Source organism: Polypterus senegalus, chromosome 11, assembly GCF_016835505.1.
Source record: "Polypterus senegalus isolate Bchr_013 chromosome 11, ASM1683550v1, whole genome shotgun sequence".
Lineage (NCBI taxonomy): Eukaryota > Metazoa > Chordata > Cladistia > Polypteriformes > Polypteridae > Polypterus > Polypterus senegalus.
In genome coordinates this window covers 115,562,322-115,582,099 of record NC_053164.1, presented here as the reverse complement: position 1 = coordinate 115,582,099, position 19,778 = coordinate 115,562,322, and the positions used below count along the sequence as shown (strand labels likewise).

Genomic DNA, 19,778 nt, shown 5'->3' with positions numbered 1-19,778 from the left:
GTGTGAAAACTGCACATATGGCAACACTAGTGAGCAGGTGAAGAAACTGGATGGATGGATGGTTTCACTTTCACCCATGCAGGGTTGAACCATTTGGGGAGGAGTCACCTGCTTTCCCCCTAGAATTGATCCCTGCACATAAAGTGAGGTTATACCACTTGGGAATATGCTGTCATTTTTATGGATTTAGTAAATGCCTGTGCACTAATTTATAAGAATTTGAAAGAGTGTGAACAGCAGCTTGACTGACTCAGAAATGCTGCTGACCCACCAGAAAATCTCCTAGTGTTCCCAAAGGCCACTGTGCCCTTGTTAGTTCGGAAAGTTAATTTTTAAAATAGATAAGTCTGCACATATATAGGAAAATACTGGTACAGCCCCACCAGAATTTTTTGTGTCAAAAATGCCACTGGTTAGGTTTAACCAGCTTTCACTGGGACTTAAGACAAATTGATTTTGGACTTTTTAATGCCCCTCCAATTACACACAGAATGCAGAATACACTTATAATTCATACTAATACTATGAAGTGTGCACAGTGAGTCATAACTTGTTTATGCAACAGTTTACTGGGCAAATGAACAGCCAAGATGCCGTAATTTATGATAAACATAAAGATAAAAATGACCGTAAGGGAACAGATCAAAAAACAGGAAACTGACAGCTTCATAGGGTGAGAACAAACTTTTATTTTAAGGAAACATTGCACAAATGAAAAGAGAGTACAAGCAAGGCAGCTCCTGCTAACGTGGAACGTGTAACTGCACCAGAAGAAACAAGATTGATAATAAACAAATTTTACGGGTATGTAGGAAAGCATTGGTTTACATAATTCATATTAAATTATGCATAATACTGCAATCTGGGTTTCATGTAAGTGACATTTGCAAAGGAAATTTAAGGTGTCTTAGCAAGAAAAGCTTCAGAACAACCTAAATACAACTCTACTGTACTGTTAAAGTAAGGGAGACCAGCCAAAAAATATAAAAAAGTATAGCAGTGAGTTTGTTTTATTGCTTAAAAAGTTGTAGGTATAATTATTATGTTATTTTTATTTATTTTATGAGAGGGGATTAACCAGATTTAAAGAATGTGTGACTATATGGGAAAAAAAAAACAGAAAAATATGGCTCTAGATGAGCTGATTCACGATCTGTGTCAAATTTTAACACCAATTTACTTCTTTATGTACTTATGACAACTGCCATATTTATTACTATGTCCTACTTTTATTTTAAGAATAATTGCAGATTTTTCTTACACATACAGTACTGTTTACCACATGTATGCACAATAAACATCACAGTCGTATGCACAGTCCACATGCATACACAATAAAAATTGGGGCAGATTCGATCTTTCTTTTAGAGAGCAACTCTTATATACTTAACTGCACTTGAGTACTTACATATTTATTACAACTGTCAAAATCATTATGATCTTTATACACTTTTTTCTACACTTTTTAAAAATATATTTTACTTTAGCTCAAGGGCTTATGAGAGGTTAGTTATAAAAATAGAAGAAGTGGGAATTCCAAAGCACAGTGTGTAGATGGGTACAAAACTGGCCAATACACCTAAAGCAAAAAAGTATGATGCAAGGAAATGCTCGAGAATTTGGTGAAGTTACAAGTGGGGTCCCTCAGAGGTCAGTGCTTTGCCTAGCAACAGAGAAACAAAAATGGTGACACCGTTAACAAAAACAAAATGGCACCATGGGTGAAAGCAACTCATTTTTAACATAACGAAAGCAGATAAAATACAAAAATAAATGTAACTACTATATTCCTTGACCTCTAAAACCCTCAAAATGATATCTCATATATTTTTAGAGACAAAGAAGTACTATCAAAAATTAAAAACATAAGTAGGCTCATGATAATTTTGATTTACACAAATAACCAGTGTGAATTTCCCCTTGGGATTAATAAAGTATCTATCTATCTATCTATCTATCTATCTATCTATCTATCTATCTATCTATCTATCTATCTATCTATCTATCTATCTATCTAATAAGAATATATATAACAAGCTGTTTACATTTTCAGATGTACTGAACTAGGTATTTGTGAAATTTAATGTAAGTACATATAAGGTATTAGGCATGAGAGGTAAAAATGGTAGATCTGACTACACAATGAGAAGTTTGAAACTGAAAATAGAACTTAAATAGAACTGAAAAGAGCAGCTCTAATCAGGGTATGAGTCTTCAACCTGAATTTACTGTAAATGCAGAAACCAATGGGCATCTTTAACACAAGCAGACAGAGCATTCCACAGCTCTGGGGGCTCTTTGCCCAAAATCTCAACTGGTAAATGTTACGTAGGCCAGAATTTGTCCCCGATTGAGAGCGAGCAGTGCTAACACTGTGCTTACCTCAAGCCAACTAAATGGTTGTTTCAAAAGCGTTGATGCACAATGATTAGCCATTGCCTGAATGTGCTCCCCCTTTTTATTTTGCATACTCTTTGGTGTCTGCTGGAGCTGTAGGACAGTGCATTGGATAACATTTTTTGTACAGTTAATAAATGCATTTATTATACATCTATATTCTATGATGGCATTATTTTTGGTGTGATGAGACATCAGTTGAGCACACCCCAATGCAGAATGAAAGGAATATTCATTTACTTTTGAAAAATGTAAATTAACATTCTGACAAAGAGGTTTTCTTTCATGCAAACAAGCAGGTTGTATATGAAAACGTAGGCACCTTAGTAAAACGTACCCAGAATCACTTCTGAAAATGTCCTAAAATTCCTCCCAAAAATCTCAAACCAATGAAGCCTACTTTTCTCAATGAAAAGGAGTAAAAAATAATCAGATCGGGTGTAAAAACCACACATATGGCAACATCGACCATCCTAACACTCTCATATTTAGCCTAAGCTGGGGAAAGTGGTGCCTTAATTAGATGTAGAAAAGTGTGATTAATGTAAAAGTCCTGTTAATGCTCAAATTCAGGAGCACACACATGTACATTACCATATTTGTCATACACTGTAGCACACAAAACCTTGTACTTCTGTACCTATCCAGTGGCATTCGTAAGAGCAGTGACGTGGAAGAGAGAACCTCACAGAAGCACATGCCATTACTGCTTAGAAGCTGTCCCATTTCTGTTGGGTGGTTGGAAATTCTCCTGTGGCTCAGAAAGACTGGATAATTTCTTTGTAAACCAAATACATAAGTGGTGTTTAGTCATCAAAGCCACAGAGCGAATTCTCAGACTGAGATGACCTGCTGCACTGTATCCTTGTTATTAAATTTTTAATATTGTGGCTGCATCCTGAATTAGGTTATGTAAGTTCCATTAGACTGAGTTCAGTAAAGCAATTTACTGAACATAAAGTATTTTTGTAAAAAGAAGTAATTCTAATTTATTGATTAACACTAGAATTACCAGAGCCTAAGAAAAAACTCGTAGATCAGGCCTTAAATCCCATCGCACCTCTTTGTCAGTGTCTTTTGTCCTGTAAATGTGCCGATAAAGTCAAGCAGCCTGCTATTCCATCCCCCCCCACCACCGCAGAACGTGCACAAAGTTCTCCCAGCTCATGCCTTGATTATCTGGGAGTGAAATGCTGGAAATTTAGAGTGTGTGGTGAGCGGCAGTATATATGATATTTGGAATTATTCATTTTATGACCTGTATAGTACATTTCAGAAAACATTGTGGCATGGATGCAACATTATTCATATTAATCATATTCATTCGCATAACATCGTAAATGTAGGAAGGACGGATTCTTGCTCATGTGTGAACTGTTAACATTTGAATTTGATGATTGCATATAGCGCTGAACTGACCTCTCTGGACTACTCTTTCCTCTGCATGTCCTGGAGTACAAATGAAACACCACCATACAGCAACTTGGAGACTGGCATGATCGGGGGAAAAAAAAACACACATTCACTGATTACAACTGCAAGATGTTATGCGAATGAATATGAATAATATGAACAATGTTGCATCTGTGCCACAATGTTTTCCGAAATGTACTATACAGGTCATAAAATGAATAATTCCAAATATCATATATACCTATGTCTCTGGGTTGTTTTTTTTTTTTCGACATCATAGACCATAAGGTGCATACTAATTCATCGTGAGCAGGAACACTTAATAAAACTGAATAAAAAAAAAATAAAGTGACAGTGAGATACAAAGAAGGCAGATTCACCAGCGTTTGTGTGTCAGCTTTTATCCCTCCAGATCAGAGAATGTCCAGTTCCATTGCCTCAAAATTCCACTCACATCTACAGTTATTCCCAGTTTCAAATAAAACTAACAATGTCAGATCCCTAGGGCGGTTGTATGTATCGTGATCTGAGAGAATAAAAGTGAAAAAAAACGGTAACTTTTACAAGTACAATAAATGTACAGCGGCTGTTATAGATGCAAACCAAATGTATGTGTGTACAGTATAACATTAACAATAACAGCAGCTCTGAAAGCTGAAAGGACTTCTTCCTTCTTCAACCTGACTCTATCCACCCGGACGTGCCCCAGATGCTTCCCAATGAGCGCCTGCCGACACTCCCTGGTGTGGCGGAAGTGCTGGCTGTGCACCTGGAAGCACTCCGGGTGTCCGTGGTCTTCTTCCCCCCCCAGGCATCGGGGCGCCCCCTGGTGGTGACCACGGGCCCCTATAGGGTTGAGCTTCCAAGCTCCTTTCCCGTGGTCCCCAAAGCCACTAGGGCGGTCGTCCCCTCGTGGTCTGGAGGAGGCGTAATCCCTCCTCCGGTCCTTCGGGGCATCCCGGCTGGGTACTGCCCCCAGCCACTCACCACACAGTCTATAACTCCAGCATTTCACTCCCAGATAATCAAGGCATGAGCTGGGAGAACTTTGTGCATGTTCTGTGGCGGTGGGGGGATGGAATAGTAGGTTGCTTGCTACTTGTCTTTATTGGCACATTTACTGGACAAAAGACGCTGGCAGAGAGGTGCAATGGCATTTAAGGTGGCCAGATCTATGAGTTTTTTCATTGGCTCTGGTAATGCCTAGTGTTAAAGTCACTGCAGTGTCTGTTGCATTAAAACACGCAATTAACCACAGAACCCACAGGAAAAATGTTACTGCCCAAAGGTTGATCTTTGATAGCTCATGAGACTTTATAGATTTTCATTTGTGTTTCATTTAAGACTCAACTTAGCCACAAATGTTTCTCCTAAAATTCTTTAGTAGAAATAGCTATAGACAAAAAAGAGACAGGAGAAACAACTGAGGTAAAAAGAGTCAAAACTGAGAATTTGATTTGAAATTCTTGTGATATTTTGTGAGATCTCCTTCTAGTCTTGTTTGAACCACTTTCAAGACTTCATATTGTTAGCTTATTGTTGGACTGTTGTCTTCATCCATGGTGTCTTACAACATTTCAGATACAACTGGTTGCATTTCTTTTCTTTTTTCAATTGGAGCAGATGAAGTGACTTTCTCATTGTCACACAATGTCAGCAGTGGAATTTGAACCCACACCATCAAGATTTGAAGTCCAAAGTCTTAACCACTAAGTCTTTTCTTCCCAAATGATCTAATTGGACCGTTGCGATATACATTTGAGCATCTAATAGTATTATTCAGAAGCCATGACTACAGTTTTGTAATCACAGTTAAGTGTTTTATTACCCAAAATAATTGTCCATACATTTCACCATATAATACTGAGCAGACAATTCAAATGCTTTGAAATTATAAAATAAAATGTCAACACACAACTTGGAGTAACTGGGCACATTGTGTGACTTTGCTGAATTCTCAGCTGAAACACAAGAGTAGACCCTTATGAGAACACCAGGATATTTTTTCTCAGAAGAAAAATCTGAGAAACATGAAACAAAAGAACATGTCCCTATTTTATTTGTTTCTGATCTCATTGATGTCTAGGAGAAACCAAAAACGATACTAAGGAGATCTCCTTTTTGATATCCCAATGAAAAATCAAAAAAGAGATCTCCTTAATACAGTTTTTGGGCTCAATCAATGGGCTCAGATTTTCCAAGTGCTGCCTTAACATCTTTTTTTTTACAATTTGAAAGCATTTTAAATATATTATTATTATTTGCATTCTGTGCTCATTAATATGTAGCAAAATATACAGATAGTTGCTTGCAGTAATAAAACACTTTTATTATAATTACAAAACTGTAATCCTTGTGTCTGAATAATACTATTAGTTGCTCTAATTTATATTGTTGTGCTCCAGTTAGATCACACACATTCTCAAAGAAAAAGGCGGGCATTATGGTGTAGTGCAGGGGTGTCCAACTCCGGTCCTGGTGGGCTGCAGTGGCTGCAGGTTTTTATTCTAACCTTTTTCCTAATCAGTGAGCAGTTTTCACTGGTGATTAACTCCTTTTCCTTCATTTTAATAGCCCTGTTTTTAAGGATTCAGTCCTCTGAATTGATTCTTTTCTTCATTAAATGGCAGCCAAACAGAAATAAAACATGAAATGAGCCAACAGACGACCAGCTAAATTGGGGCTTCAAACTCCAACCAGTTTCTTAATGAGAAGCTGATTCTTGCTGTTAACTAAACCCATTACTTAATTCCATGGCTTGTTGCTGCTCTAATTCCACCACAGCAGACATTTTCAAAACTATTGATTTTCTGTTTTTTCTAAGAACACCGTCAAAATGTTTTAGTGACCTGAGCAGATTAACCTTACTGAAACCTTCACCTTATTTTTTTTCAGATAGTGTGGTTAGCTGGTTATGTGGTGGCTTGTTTTGTGTCTTATTATTGTTTGGCTGCTAATTTAGGAAAAAGGAACAACTAAGAGGTCTGAATCAAGTTAATTGAAACTGAGGCAAAAAAGTTAATTAGCAGCAAAAACTAGTCACTAATTAAGAAGATGTTTAGAATGAAAACCTGTAGCAACTGTGGCCCTCCAGGAGTGGAGTTGGACACCCCTGGTGTTGTGGTTAAGAGTCTGGACTTCAAACCCTGAGGTTGTGCATTCAGATCCCATTATTGCCATCAAGTGCCCATGAGCAAGTCACTTCATCTGCATGTGCTCCGACTGGAAAAACAACAGAAATGTAACTAATCATATCTCAGATGTTGTAAGTCATCTTGGGTAAAATCATCAGTCCAATAATAAGTAAAAAATATAAGATCTTTGAAAAGATTTAAACAACACTAGAAAGAGATCTCATAAAGTTCCACATGGTTTTCAAACTAAATTCTCAATTCTGAGTCTGTATCTCATGTTTCATTCTGTCTAAAGCTACTTCTTCTAAAGAATTTTAGGAGAAACATCTGTGACAAAGTTAATTCTTAAATGAAACATACATGAGAATCTCTTTTAAGTCTTGTTAGACATCAAAGATTATCCTTTCAGCAGTACATTTTTCCTATGGGTTTTCATTCTTATTAGAAAGCAAATACACACAGATGATTACAGCTCCTCTGTGTGACCCTTTTTTAAGTTTTTTTGTCTTTTCTGTATTTGTATTAAGCTCACTTTCTTAGCCCTGGTTTGAGATGTGTGGTCTAGAGAAGTACAGCATAGACACTTGTAAAAGAAGAAGAAACTTTGGTTTTACAGCACACGATTTTGTACTTGTAGTTGTTGTTCCTTTTTTTAAAAAAATTCTTTTCTTTTTGATCTGAGTCAGCTAATTTGTCCAGTAAATAAAGAATACGCCCAATAACAAAACCAAAATAGGTCTAAAGCTTCCATCACACAGGTTTTGAAAGTAGTTGGCATAGTTATCAGGATTAAAGTTTACATTCAAGAAGTTCCAGTTGCATTCATATTTTATATTCACCTATGCACAGTGCATTGTGAAGTAGTAAAGTTTCTAAATCACATTAAACCTTGTCATTAATCTGATGCTTATACTTTGTTATCAGTTCTGTAGATTTGTTATCCCCATGTTGCATAAGGGACTACTGCACAAAACAAATCCAAACAAAAAAGCTAAAGTTTTTCACATGGCATTTGTGGAAACAAAGCTTCAGGAACAGACTTGTCGTCTGCTGGATGACATAGGCTGTAACCAACTAGTGACTGTGACTTCACTATCATGTCACTGGGGGGGTTCCTAGCACAGGTCTAAGATCTAACCAAGAGTTAAATTTCACAGTATTCACAGGAAGTAGGTGAAACCTTTTTAATACTGAAAATGGACAATTTTATTTTGGGAAGCTCTTCGCTAGAATAGTTAAATTTCTTTTATACGTGAACAGTCCACATTATTCCTTATTTAAGTAACACAAATGTCAAATCCTAGCAGGCGTTGACCATACTGCTAATCCACACTTGGTCCACTTTGAATAAATAGATTAGATTAGATTAGATAGATAGATAGATAGATAGATAGATAGATAGATAGATAGATAGATAGATAGATAGATAGATAGATAGATAGATAGATAGATAGATAGATAGATAGAGGCTGGTTGTATAAAAATATAAAAACAGCTAATCTCATTCAGCATTTTACAGTAATAGCAACAGCAACAGCAGATTACCAATGAGAATACTGAAAAATCATTTTGCCAAAATGAAATTCTATTGTTTTTTGAACGCTAACATCTAGCTGCTAGCTTTCTTTCTTGTTTCTGTTTGCTACACAGTAGGTCTTGATTTTTTCTTTTATTCATCTTTATATTTTTTTCGAAACATTTTTCCAATTGTTATGCTGAATATGCGGTACAAAATAAAGTGTCATAGAGCCTGACAAGGTGGCTTTAGCACTCATCTGTCTTGGTGTTTGTTTAAGAATTGTTACAGAGACTCAGAGTCTGCCACCTTCAAAACTATGCACAGGAAAAACCCAGAAGATTGATTAAAGTGTAACAGGACAAAGCAGTAATATAGTCAAAAGGCCAGCAAGGGTCAGGGAATGAGACAAAATTGAATGCCAAAGCCAATATGTAAACTGAAACTGAAATGATAAAAAAGAAGCTAAAGGTCCTATTTCTAACTTGGCTTTTTGTGCCTGAAACTATACTAGAAAAATAAAATGGTATTTGTGGTTGATTTTAAAGTCAACACTGTTTGCCGTGCCCCACCATCCTTTACTGTATACTGTATATCAGAACACAGGTTTATTAGGTATGGAATTAATTCACTCACTCACTGTCTCTCCTTTTTAAAGTAATTTTGCATTGTACACTTTGTGTAATTTTTTCACAGGTAACACAATTTATTCATTGCAAATATTTGCTTGTAATTGGTGTATAAAATGGGAAACTTATTGAATTGTCTAGGTATTTCACAAAACAACCATGTAGGTGATATGATAATAATAAAAAATGTCATAAATGTTACATCTGAAATCTGGAAAAACAAGTTAGATAAAACTGATAATATGCAGACTTCTCTATTTTTCTGTTTTCTTCACACCGCAGTTATAAATACATGAAATGAAACAAATTTTGAGATGCAGAAGTGACTTTGAGTTTTTCTGCATGTAGGAGGAAGTTTTGTAATTTAGTTTAGTTAATAATAGCTTTCTAATTACAAAAGACAGATGTACTCACAAGCATTGTCGTGAGAACTTAAATGGAGAAAAGTAAAAATTCCAGTAATAAATTGTTGAAAACCAGAACAAAAGAATGATCTATGGCTCTAGATTTAGGCCAGACATGGAAGTAATTTGTATCATATATACATACGGATTGGGCTGAAAGTGACATCCTAGAATGTCCCATACATATTCTGTAGGAAGCAGGCTTGAGAATATGATTGAACAGGGCAAGATGCTAAAGCCAGTCAGATATATTCAAGACAGAAAGACTTACCCAGGAGAGGGCAGCATTGTCTAAAATTAAATTCTATATATTCAAATAATGCTAAAAAGCTATCAAAGAAAACAACAAATAATGTAACAGAAGCCTCAAAAAACCAAATAAAGAAAAGAGCAAATCTTAAACAATATAGAAGCACTAGGGGGCTTTGCACCCTGCTTGCTTCACTTGCCAACCCCCGGGCCTGTGCTACGCGCTAACTTCCTTGTGAGTCTCCCGCTTACATATGAGGAGGCGGATGTACAATTTAAACAGATTTTTATTTTCATAGGAATTGTTACATATACATCAATGCAACATATAACTGCCTGTGATTGAATTTCGTTTCTTTTTCTCTATTAAATAAAAGATTTTTTCGAATGTTTGGCTCAGACATTTGTTAATTGTCTTTGCAAAAGCTGTTCTAACGGGAAACTATTAACATTTTAATATGAATGCATATCAAGATCTCCTTTGTTGTCTAATGTTATCCGCGGAAGATGTATTACATTACCTTTCTTGGATACATCCTTCTTTCTACAGTAATTCGTGTGTTTGGAGACTGGACATTGTTAAGGGTTGTTGATATTTTTTGGGATATTGTTGTTGAAGTTGTTGTTTTCATCTTCCACACGATCACCACCAATTGTTTCAGCATAGTCTATTTATACGCATTTAACCAATTTGCCATGTAGTCGATCAACATTTTTGGATGCATTTAACCAATTTGCTGTGCAACCGATCAACATTTTTGCCGTTAATTCGTTTGACTTCATCGGTGCTAGGATTGCCTGTGTACTCATTTTTTCTGTTGATAACCCTTCATGATGAAATTCTTCAATAAGATTTGGACATAATACATCTTCTTTAATTGGGAACTTAAAGTGAGGAAAACGTTAAAATTTATAAGAGCTGAGAGCGCAGGAACTGTGTCTGACAAAAGCATTCATAACAATGAGAATTGAGAGGGCCATGGTCTTGTTTGGAAATGTTTGAGAGGAGGGTGTGACTTGAAAAAATCTCAAGGCAAAAGTCTTGTCTCGCGAAACTTGAAAAAATCTCTCTTCCAAAAAGTCTCGTCTCCAAAAAGTCTTGTCGCGTCGAAGGATTTTTTTATATATTAGAGAGAGAGAGAAGCTGAAGAACGCTGCTTCTGGAGACGATGTCATAGCAAAAACAACAGGTGGCAACAGGTGATCGAACTAGTCTTCAAGTAGCTGAACTGCTAATGATTACATCATTAGATGGGTATAAACCTATTACAGCTCCTATGCCAGGGGAAAAGAGAGCGAAGAAAGAGGAAAGACGAGGGAGAAATAAAATAAAGAAAAAAATAACACAAACTGTGAAAGTGGGAAAAATGACATAAAAAAGAGAGATAAATGGCAATAATCACAACAATTTACAGTAGACCTATTTAATCAAAATATTCATGCAATATTTCTAATCATATTAATAGTTTTTGGTTTTACACATATTAATTGTATGTTTGATTAAATACTGAATTATCTGACAAGTTTTAATGTAATATAATATTTGCCAAACTCATCTTATCCAGTTCAGGGTTTTGGATGTGCCACAGTCAATAACATTCAGCCCAAGGCAGGAACAAATCCAGTTTGGGGCATCAGTCCAGGGCAGACACTCACATACACACACAAAGGACCATGTAGCGCTTATACAGAGAGAGGACATCAGCCTTAGGCACTTTAGTAGAATTAGTAGAAAAAATAAATCATCAATTTAACAAAAGCAAAACTATAAAAATGTAATGAAACATGAGAAAGATTTTAGCAGGGTTGCCTCTCAGGGCCTAAGGTTTAAACATGACCCTCTTGTTTAATCTAGGTCTAATTAGGCTTTAGTATGGTTGACTTTAACAGTTCAAAAGGATCTTGAGACAAGCATTGCTTCCATGTGACAGTAAATGTAGTTGTGGTTTTTTGACCCCTGTGATGTACTTCCATTCTGTCCACAAACAACTCCTAATTTGCTTCTCTTACTGGTGGGTCAGGTGCCAAGCCTACTCTTACATTCATTAGATGGATGTATCATTGTGGAAGAGGTAGATATATGGCTGAATGGTGTGACCTGTAGAGCTGCTGGAAGAAAATTAATCCAATGCACAGGTTTTTTGTAGTGGGAACTTAGAAGGGTAGTTTGAATAAAGTGTGAGGTGGGGTGCAGAATTCTATTGTAGAAAGTGCAGTGTTAAGATATTGGCAATGGAGATGTTTGGATGTTGGGAAGTTCTGCTACTAACGTGCTATATTGGATGTGCAGGCATAGCCATTATACCCAAGGTGAGAGTGGTGTGGAAATTCTGGGAGCTAATCCAGGCTTTAAGTTTATGAAAACTGTATGAAAAGTACTGTCCTTTATGGGAGTGACATGTGGGTGATGAAGATGAAACATGAAGCAAAGATGGAAAGAATAGAGATGGGAATGATTAGGTGAATGTGTGGAGTGCCACAGAGTTAAGAAGATGAATGATGAGTTAAGAAAAAGTTTTGATTTGGAAGTTTTGGGCTAAGGAGAAACAGACAAAGGTGGTTCCTGTATGCAGAGCAAAAAGTGGAAGATAATAGAATGAAGAGGTTTTCCATGATGAACCCAGAGTAAGGCCTAAGAAGATGTGTTTGGAAGTGGTAGAGTAGATGTAAGAAGAATGGGTCTCTCCCCAAAATATGTATAATGCTGAGGAGTATAATTTGAGGGCAACTGGCCAACCTGAGTAATCCAGGAAATTGACTTTTGAGTATGGTGATACCAAATAGATATGAGAAAAACCAACTGTTTTTTTTTATTAAAGGAGACAAATATAAAGGAAAGTTCACAGATAGGAAAGTTTTCAAAGGAAACAGAGTTCCTCTGTGTGCAGGATTATACCTGAGAGTGGTAAATACAGTGCCTATTAAAAGAGTATAATTTAGAGAAGCGGTATTCAGTCTTTTTGACTTGTGGACCGGCATATTCCTGAGAAAGTCTTTGCCGACCGGGAAGGTGGATAATATAATAAACTTATTTACTCTGTATCATAATTTGTCCAACCATTGCCTGAAGTGGAAATAACCTCCATACTTACTAACATTAGGTCAGAGAGTAGGGTTCTCCTTGGAGTTTCAGTCTTCAAAATTTACCAACATTAGATTGGAATTGGGAGGGGTAACCCTTGGAGTTTCAAGTGTCCATATTACATATACACCTAATACACAGGACAGAACTTGAAGTAAATTTGTATTTGAAATGTTCACATTGGCTAAATAACATGACCTGAGAATTCACTGATTTTTACAGACTGGCAAAAATATTCTATGCACCCATGCCAGTCCATGGACCATTGGTTGGGAAACACTGATTTAGACATAGGTCTCTTTTTCTTTAGAGCATTGTCAAAAAAAATCAAATCCAATCCAATCAACTGTGATCCAATGTTGTCCACCCATCCATCCATTTTCTAACCCGCTGAATCCGAATACAGGGTCACGGGGGTCTGCTGGAGCCAATCCCAGCCAACACAGGGCACAAGGCAGGAACCAATCCTGAGCAGGGTGCCAACCCACCGCAGGACACACACAAACACACCAGGGCCAATTTAGAATCGCCAATCCACCTAACCTGCATGACTTTAGATTGTGGGAGGAAACATCCAATGTTGTATAAAAATAAATTTGAAAAGTTACAAACGGTGACTACATTGTATAGGCACTGTAAAATGGCTGTGTTGTGTAAAATCCTTGTTTAGAGTGACTTACAGAGCATTTCTTGTTTTTTGTCACTCTGAACTAATTGTAAAGGGCACTACATAAAATAAATGAATTTCAATTTAATTACTATAATGAAAGTTTTTTCTGTGTCTCTTATAGTTTAGATTTTCTTCTACAAACATGATGCTGTTTGTGCTGCTTGTGATGTTGGTTGAGTGCAGCAGCCAATTCAAAGATGACCCCCTGTCTAGCATTGAGGGAGAACAAATCTGTGCTCATCTCTCCTTTCCTTACTTAAAGAAAAAGCTTTCACTGCCATCATCAGGACAGAAGATCCAAATGGAATCAGAGTGGAGAGGGGAATTTATCTCAGTCATCGTGATGGAAGGATGTCTGCTTACTCTTTGGAAGTCTCTTGATACACAATTTTATTCCAGCGGAGAATACGCCAACATCACCACTGGGCCAGAGAACTCTGTGTCTGCTGTACACTGCAGTTGTGAGGCAGGAGACAGTGAATTCCATTCCAGCTTTAATGATTTTAAACGAAAGCACATGGCATCTGAAAGCGCACAAGGCAGTGATTCTTTCTGCATTAATGAGATCCGGAACAGGAATATCACCATAAGAGGAAGATGCAAAGGCAAAAACACATTCATCTTTGCAGATATAGCAAGAGTGATAAAGGTTTGCACTAATGGTGAAAGGCTGAAAAAGCATAACCTATTTAAAAGCAAAGAGAGATTTAGAATCACTGATTGTTGCTACACTGGGAATCCTCAACCAGTGTGTCAATATAAAGCCATAAATTACAATCAGCGTTACATCGTTCTTGGATGTGACAACAATAATAAACCAGTACATTATGAAGAAAGCTTATAGAAACAAAAAGAAAAAAGGGAAAACTGTTGTATTTGAAGTTATTTGACATGTACTGTGTATGTTTTAAGAAATGCCAACAAAATAAATAAGAAATTGAATTTAATAAATAAGAGTTGGAATTTAAAATAAATGGATGGAAATACCAGAAAAATTAATCATTATGTTACAAAAATAAGCACTTTACTCTAAAAACAATTAAACTTATTTGTGAAACCCACTGCAATATTATTCTTAAGAATACTTTGTTCTTAGGGAGGCCTTGCAACTTAGGTTGTGTGCTTTTTTGGAACTTATAATCACTGACATTCAAAATCTGACAGAAAAATAAAACGTGTAGTAGACTGTCTGTTCTCGTTATACCTTATCCAAATTTAGAGCATTCTTTTATATTTTCTGGTTTGAGGTTGAATATTAATTATCCATAGGCAGTTTTTTTAACAACCTCTTTTTTTGAAAAATCATTAATATTTCTTTAATATGTAATGAGAAGTCAAGCAAAATGACACCTTTTATTGGCTAACTAAAAAGATTACAATATACAAGCTTTCAAGGCAACTCAGGCCCCTTCTTCAGGCAAAATGTAATTTAGTATACAAGTAACAAATTAGAAGAAACTCAAATTTAATGCTTAATTTATGTGAAGAATAATAGTGCAGATAACCAGTCATTCAGTACAAGCAGACTGATCTCCATTATGTTATGAATTTGAACCCCAAAAATTTCACAATATTTACTTGACATCACAAGACTTTAAAGATTTTTAAGAGTTTCATTCTTATTTTTAAAATATTTCTATGTATGGAATTTATTAGTATTATTTTTCTTGTTGTATCATTTTATTATTGTTTTATTATTTTCTTATTACAGCTGCCATCACCTTGAAGATGTTACTTTCAGTGTCCATTTTGTGCTCTTCGTTACCATTACATGATGCCAAGATGGTATCACTTCTAGGAAGTACATAAGGAGTCTGTGTGTTCCTCTTGGTGTCAATGATTTTGCATTCCCAAAACAAACAACTATTTGTGGTGTTAGGAGTTACAGCAACAACATTTTTTTATATAGCAAATTTCCATACAAATGATGTAGCTCAAATTGCTTTACATGATGAAGAAAGAGAAAAAAGACAAAATAAATAAGAATTAAAATTAGGGAACACTAATTAACATATAATAAAAGTAAGGTCCGATGGCCGGGAAGGACAGAAAAAACAAAAAAAAAAAAAAACTTCAGACAGCTGGAGAAAAAAATAAAATCTGCAGGGGTTACAGGCCACGAGACCACCCAGCCCCCTCTAGGCATTCTACCTAACATAAATTTCCTCAATCAGTCCTCATTGTATTCAGGGTTCTCATGGAAGAATTTGATAATGATAGTCATGTGGACTTCTGGCCTTTAAAACATCAATGTAAGGACATCATGGTGCTTTGATCATGTGGTGGTGGCGCAGATCGCCACCACAGAAACCCAGGAAAAGAACAGAAGAGAAAGTAGGGGTTAGTGCGAATTTTGGAGCCACCATGAATAATAATGGCTAGCCAACCCGCAGCATACCATATGCCGCATAATCAGGCCGGTTTTTTAATGATTTTTAAGCACAGGGAGAAAATTAACATTTGAAAAATCGGTAATTTAATAAATCAGCAAGAAAAGCAACATTGTAACAATGCACGGAACGAACCAACACACAATCGTCCATGACTGAAAACTGACGGACCGCCATCGCTCATGTGCCCACCTCCAACTCGTCACTTGAGTCGTTGTCGTCTTTGCACAGTCCAGATTCACCTGTGACTCACGTAGACTTTCTGTGTTCCTGCAGGAGCATCTAAGAAGAAGCATGTTTGTCGTGGATGAGAATTGCTGTATGTAGCGTGTAAAACAGTTTGCTATGGTGCACGCTGTCGCGTCGAACCGAAAACTCGGTTTTTAAAGACTGCTTACTTCATTGTGTTTTCACCTCAGTTGTAAATGATTGTTTTGAGGATCCCATGGGATACCCCTCGCAAACCGTTTTACACGCTGCATATGGCGATTCACCTCCATATTCACCATATGGCCATATGGCGTGGCTCCTTCCTGCGTGCGCCATAGGTGTCTTACTTGTCGGTGGCTTAGTGAATCCACGCCCCTTCCGGCGTGCTTTCCATGGTTGTCTTGCCTTAGTTAATTATATATATAGATAATTCATTGAATATACAGAGCATCAGGATTAAACTAAGATGAAGCTATGAGAAAGCCATGCTAAAGTGATGTATTTTCAGCAGTGTTTTAAAGTGCTCTACTATATTAGCCTCTCATTTAAAGATCTAAGGTTATGATTTGGAGTGTAAGGTGTCAGACATTCCGAAATATAAGATAGAGCGAGATTATTTAAGGCTTTGTAAACCATAAGCAGTATTTTAAAGTCAATTCTAAATGACACAGGTAACCAATGTAATGACATCAAAACTGGAGAAATGTGCTCAGATTTTCTTTTTCTAGTTAGGATTCTAGCAGCTGCATCCTGCACTAGTTGCAAACAATTTATGTCTTTTTTGGGTAGTCCTGAGAGGAGTGCATTATAGTAATCTTGTCGACTGAAAACAAAAGCGTGAACTAATTTCTCATCATCTTGCAATGTTATAAGAGGTCTAACTTTTTCTATATTTATTAATTGAACAAATGCTGTCCTATCCTAATCTGATTAATATGTGATTTAAAATTCAGGTCAGAGTCAATAGTTACCCCTAAATTCTTTCCGTCCGTCTTGACTTTTAATCCTAATGCATCAAGTTTATTTCTAATAACCTCATTATATCCATTATTGCCAATCACTAAAATTTCTGTTTTCTCCTTATTTAGTTTGAGTTACCTTTATAAAAAAAGTATTCAAGGCCAAAGAAGTTTGACTGTGACTTTTGGTTTTTGTATTGGGCTTAGATCATTTTCAGTTTTGTTTTGATTTCCAGCTTTGACCTCAGCTATTCCTCTGATGACGATTTTGGTCTTACAATCTTCTTGTCTTTCCTAAAAGAAACCAACATTTTTACTGCTTTCCTACTAAGCAGAACAAAAACAGGCCGAAAAACTCAGATTACTCCTGGTCCTTAAACTCAAAACCACTCTCAAAAAAAGGCAAGGCCTGTAAATTCCCAACTGGGAGAGCTGAACCATAGAAATCCCTGTCCCATTTAAAAAAAAAAACATATTTCTTTAAATATTATACTTTATTAATGTAAAGGATTTAAGCAACAAAGCAAGAAGAATATTTCAGATGGAAGAGTATTTCAGCAAGAAGAATATTTCAGTCTAAGATTTTGCAAAATGTTCCATCTGAGAGGGCAACTAGAAGTAAACCAAGCAAAAGCCAAAAAGCAATAATCAAAAACCAGGGACAAGAGCAAAATATGTGAAAACTAAAATATTCCTGAGCTTGTTTGATGAACAGACACAAACACCAACTAGTTTAAGGGTAATCACTGTGATTCTGTCAAGTATGATGCCAAATACATTACTAAACATCATTGATTTGCTGTGTAGTCTATGCATTGTACATAATTTTTAAATAATGTGTATTTCAATAATCATATTTTGAAGTCTGTTTTGAAGTTTAACTGACAAAAAAGATTTTCTGACTGTATTTTGCTTATTTCTTTGAAACAACCTTATGCTGAAAATTTTTAGATACTAAATATTTTTAAAATAATTAAAAATTAATGAAAAATTAAAAAGAACCACTATTCTGTTAGTATAGTTAGTGCTGAATTTTACAAATAATTTGTTTTAGAGGAAAACCATTAATTTTGTGTTCTGTTTTGTGAAATCGTGTTATCAGTACTGAGGTATGGAAGCTGGTATTAATAATAAAATTTTATTGATCCAAAACTATCTGTAGCTTCTGTTTCGTGCCTTTATTCCCTTTTGAAACTTCTTGTTAATTTTTATCATCATCTTTGTTATGCTACCACACATGATTAAATGCATTGCTCCACTGCAAAAATGCATTAGCAAAAACTAGATGATTTAAATGGGAGTTGTTTTGCTTTTATTTACCAAAAATATTTGCCAATGGGGTAAGCAAGAATTACTTGACAAAATTTCTTAAAGTAAGCTAAACAATCATAAATACACATTTTGTCATAAGTCAATAATTCTTACGATAAAGAAAACAAGATTTGTTGTCATGATATAAATGCTTTTCGCTTGCTTAGATTTCGTTTTTTGCAGTGTGAAGACATATTTTTGTTATGGTTACGTAATGTACTATGACACCCTAGTACTTCAAAATCAATTTAAAAATTCAGGATTTTTCCTGTGTTTATTTTGATCTTAGGCTTCCTGTTTTACGTATTGGCCTTTGGTGATCAATATTCTTTGTTTTTCAGGATTTTTTACCTTTGCTTTGTTTTTTGATGACACTCTTTGTGCTGGGAAATGGTGTTCTGGCCTCCACACAAAAGATTCATTTACAACTACAGCAACAAACTGTTTTTTATTACTCAAAGTTGTTCATTAGCACAAAGTACAAAATATTTTGGCCAAGCTCTGAAATGTATTTTTTGTCTTTTTACTTTAGTTGCCAAAGTTAGTTGTTGAAAGGGATAGGTTGGAAAATACTGTTTGCTTAAATCATAAATTTACGAGTACAGTGATCCATTCAGTGTTGTATTTTATTGATCTTTAAATAAAACAACACTCTTGAATAGACAATCCATTTGCTTAAAAATGTAGTCACAAATAGTTGACAAATTATTTGAATTGCATTCTATATATATTGTCGGAGATGGCCGGGGTGGCGAACCAGACTGGGACGTCCAGGGCTTACATCCACCTCAGACCACGTGGGGGCGACCACCCTGGTTCCTTTGGGGGCCACGGTAACAGACCCTTGAAACTCTACCCTGTAGGGGCCCGTGGTCACCGCCAGGAGGCGCCCCTGTCCCTTGGGAGCCCTGGACCTCGCCACTTCAGCCACACCCGGGAGACACTGGGGAGTGTCGGTGGAAGATTGCCGGGAACCACCTGGAGCACATTCGGGTGCATACAAAAGGGGCCGCCTCCCTTCACATGATGGCTGGAGTCGGGAGAGTACAGGAGACAAGGTCTTAGGAGGAGGCAAAGAGGCGGCCTGAAGAAGGAAGGCATTGTTGTGGCCAGGACTTTTGGGGGTTGTTGTGCACCTTGTAAATAATGGACTGTGTAAATAAACGTGTGTTGGGTGACATCAACGTGTCCGCCTGTCTATGTCTGGGCCAGCTACCACAATGGCATCCCAAACGGGACTCTCTGCCTGATACAAAGAGGGGACCCAGAAAAAATAATTTTGTGGATGGCCCGGCGCAACAGATGCACCCACACACGTGCTGTGGGAGCAATGCGCACGCAACCCCTGAGGAGAGAGTCGCCCTACAGAACACTACTGGAAAGCGGAGGACTTGTTCTCACCTGGTGCAGAAGA

The 19,778-nt window shown here is 36.6% G+C and overlaps 1 protein-coding gene across 1 annotated transcript; it reads left to right on the top strand.

Annotated features, from left to right (window-relative positions):
- Positions 1-686: 686 nt before the first annotated feature.
- On the top strand, positions 687-15,457 carry LOC120539465 (ribonuclease pancreatic-like). Its single transcript, XM_039769539.1, has 2 exons — positions 687-804; positions 13,616-15,457. The coding sequence occupies exon 2, from the start codon at positions 13,637-13,639 to the stop codon at positions 14,336-14,338; it is 702 nt and encodes a 233-aa protein (XP_039625473.1). The 5' UTR covers positions 687-804; positions 13,616-13,636; the 3' UTR covers positions 14,339-15,457.
- Positions 15,458-19,778: the final 4,321 nt, after the last annotated feature.

Bases quoted from the DNA above. Each gene is read 5' to 3' on its own strand.
- LOC120539465 (XM_039769539.1), top strand. From the start codon at position 13,637: ATGATGCTGTTTGTGCTGCTTGTGATGTTGGTTGAGTGCAGCAGCCAA.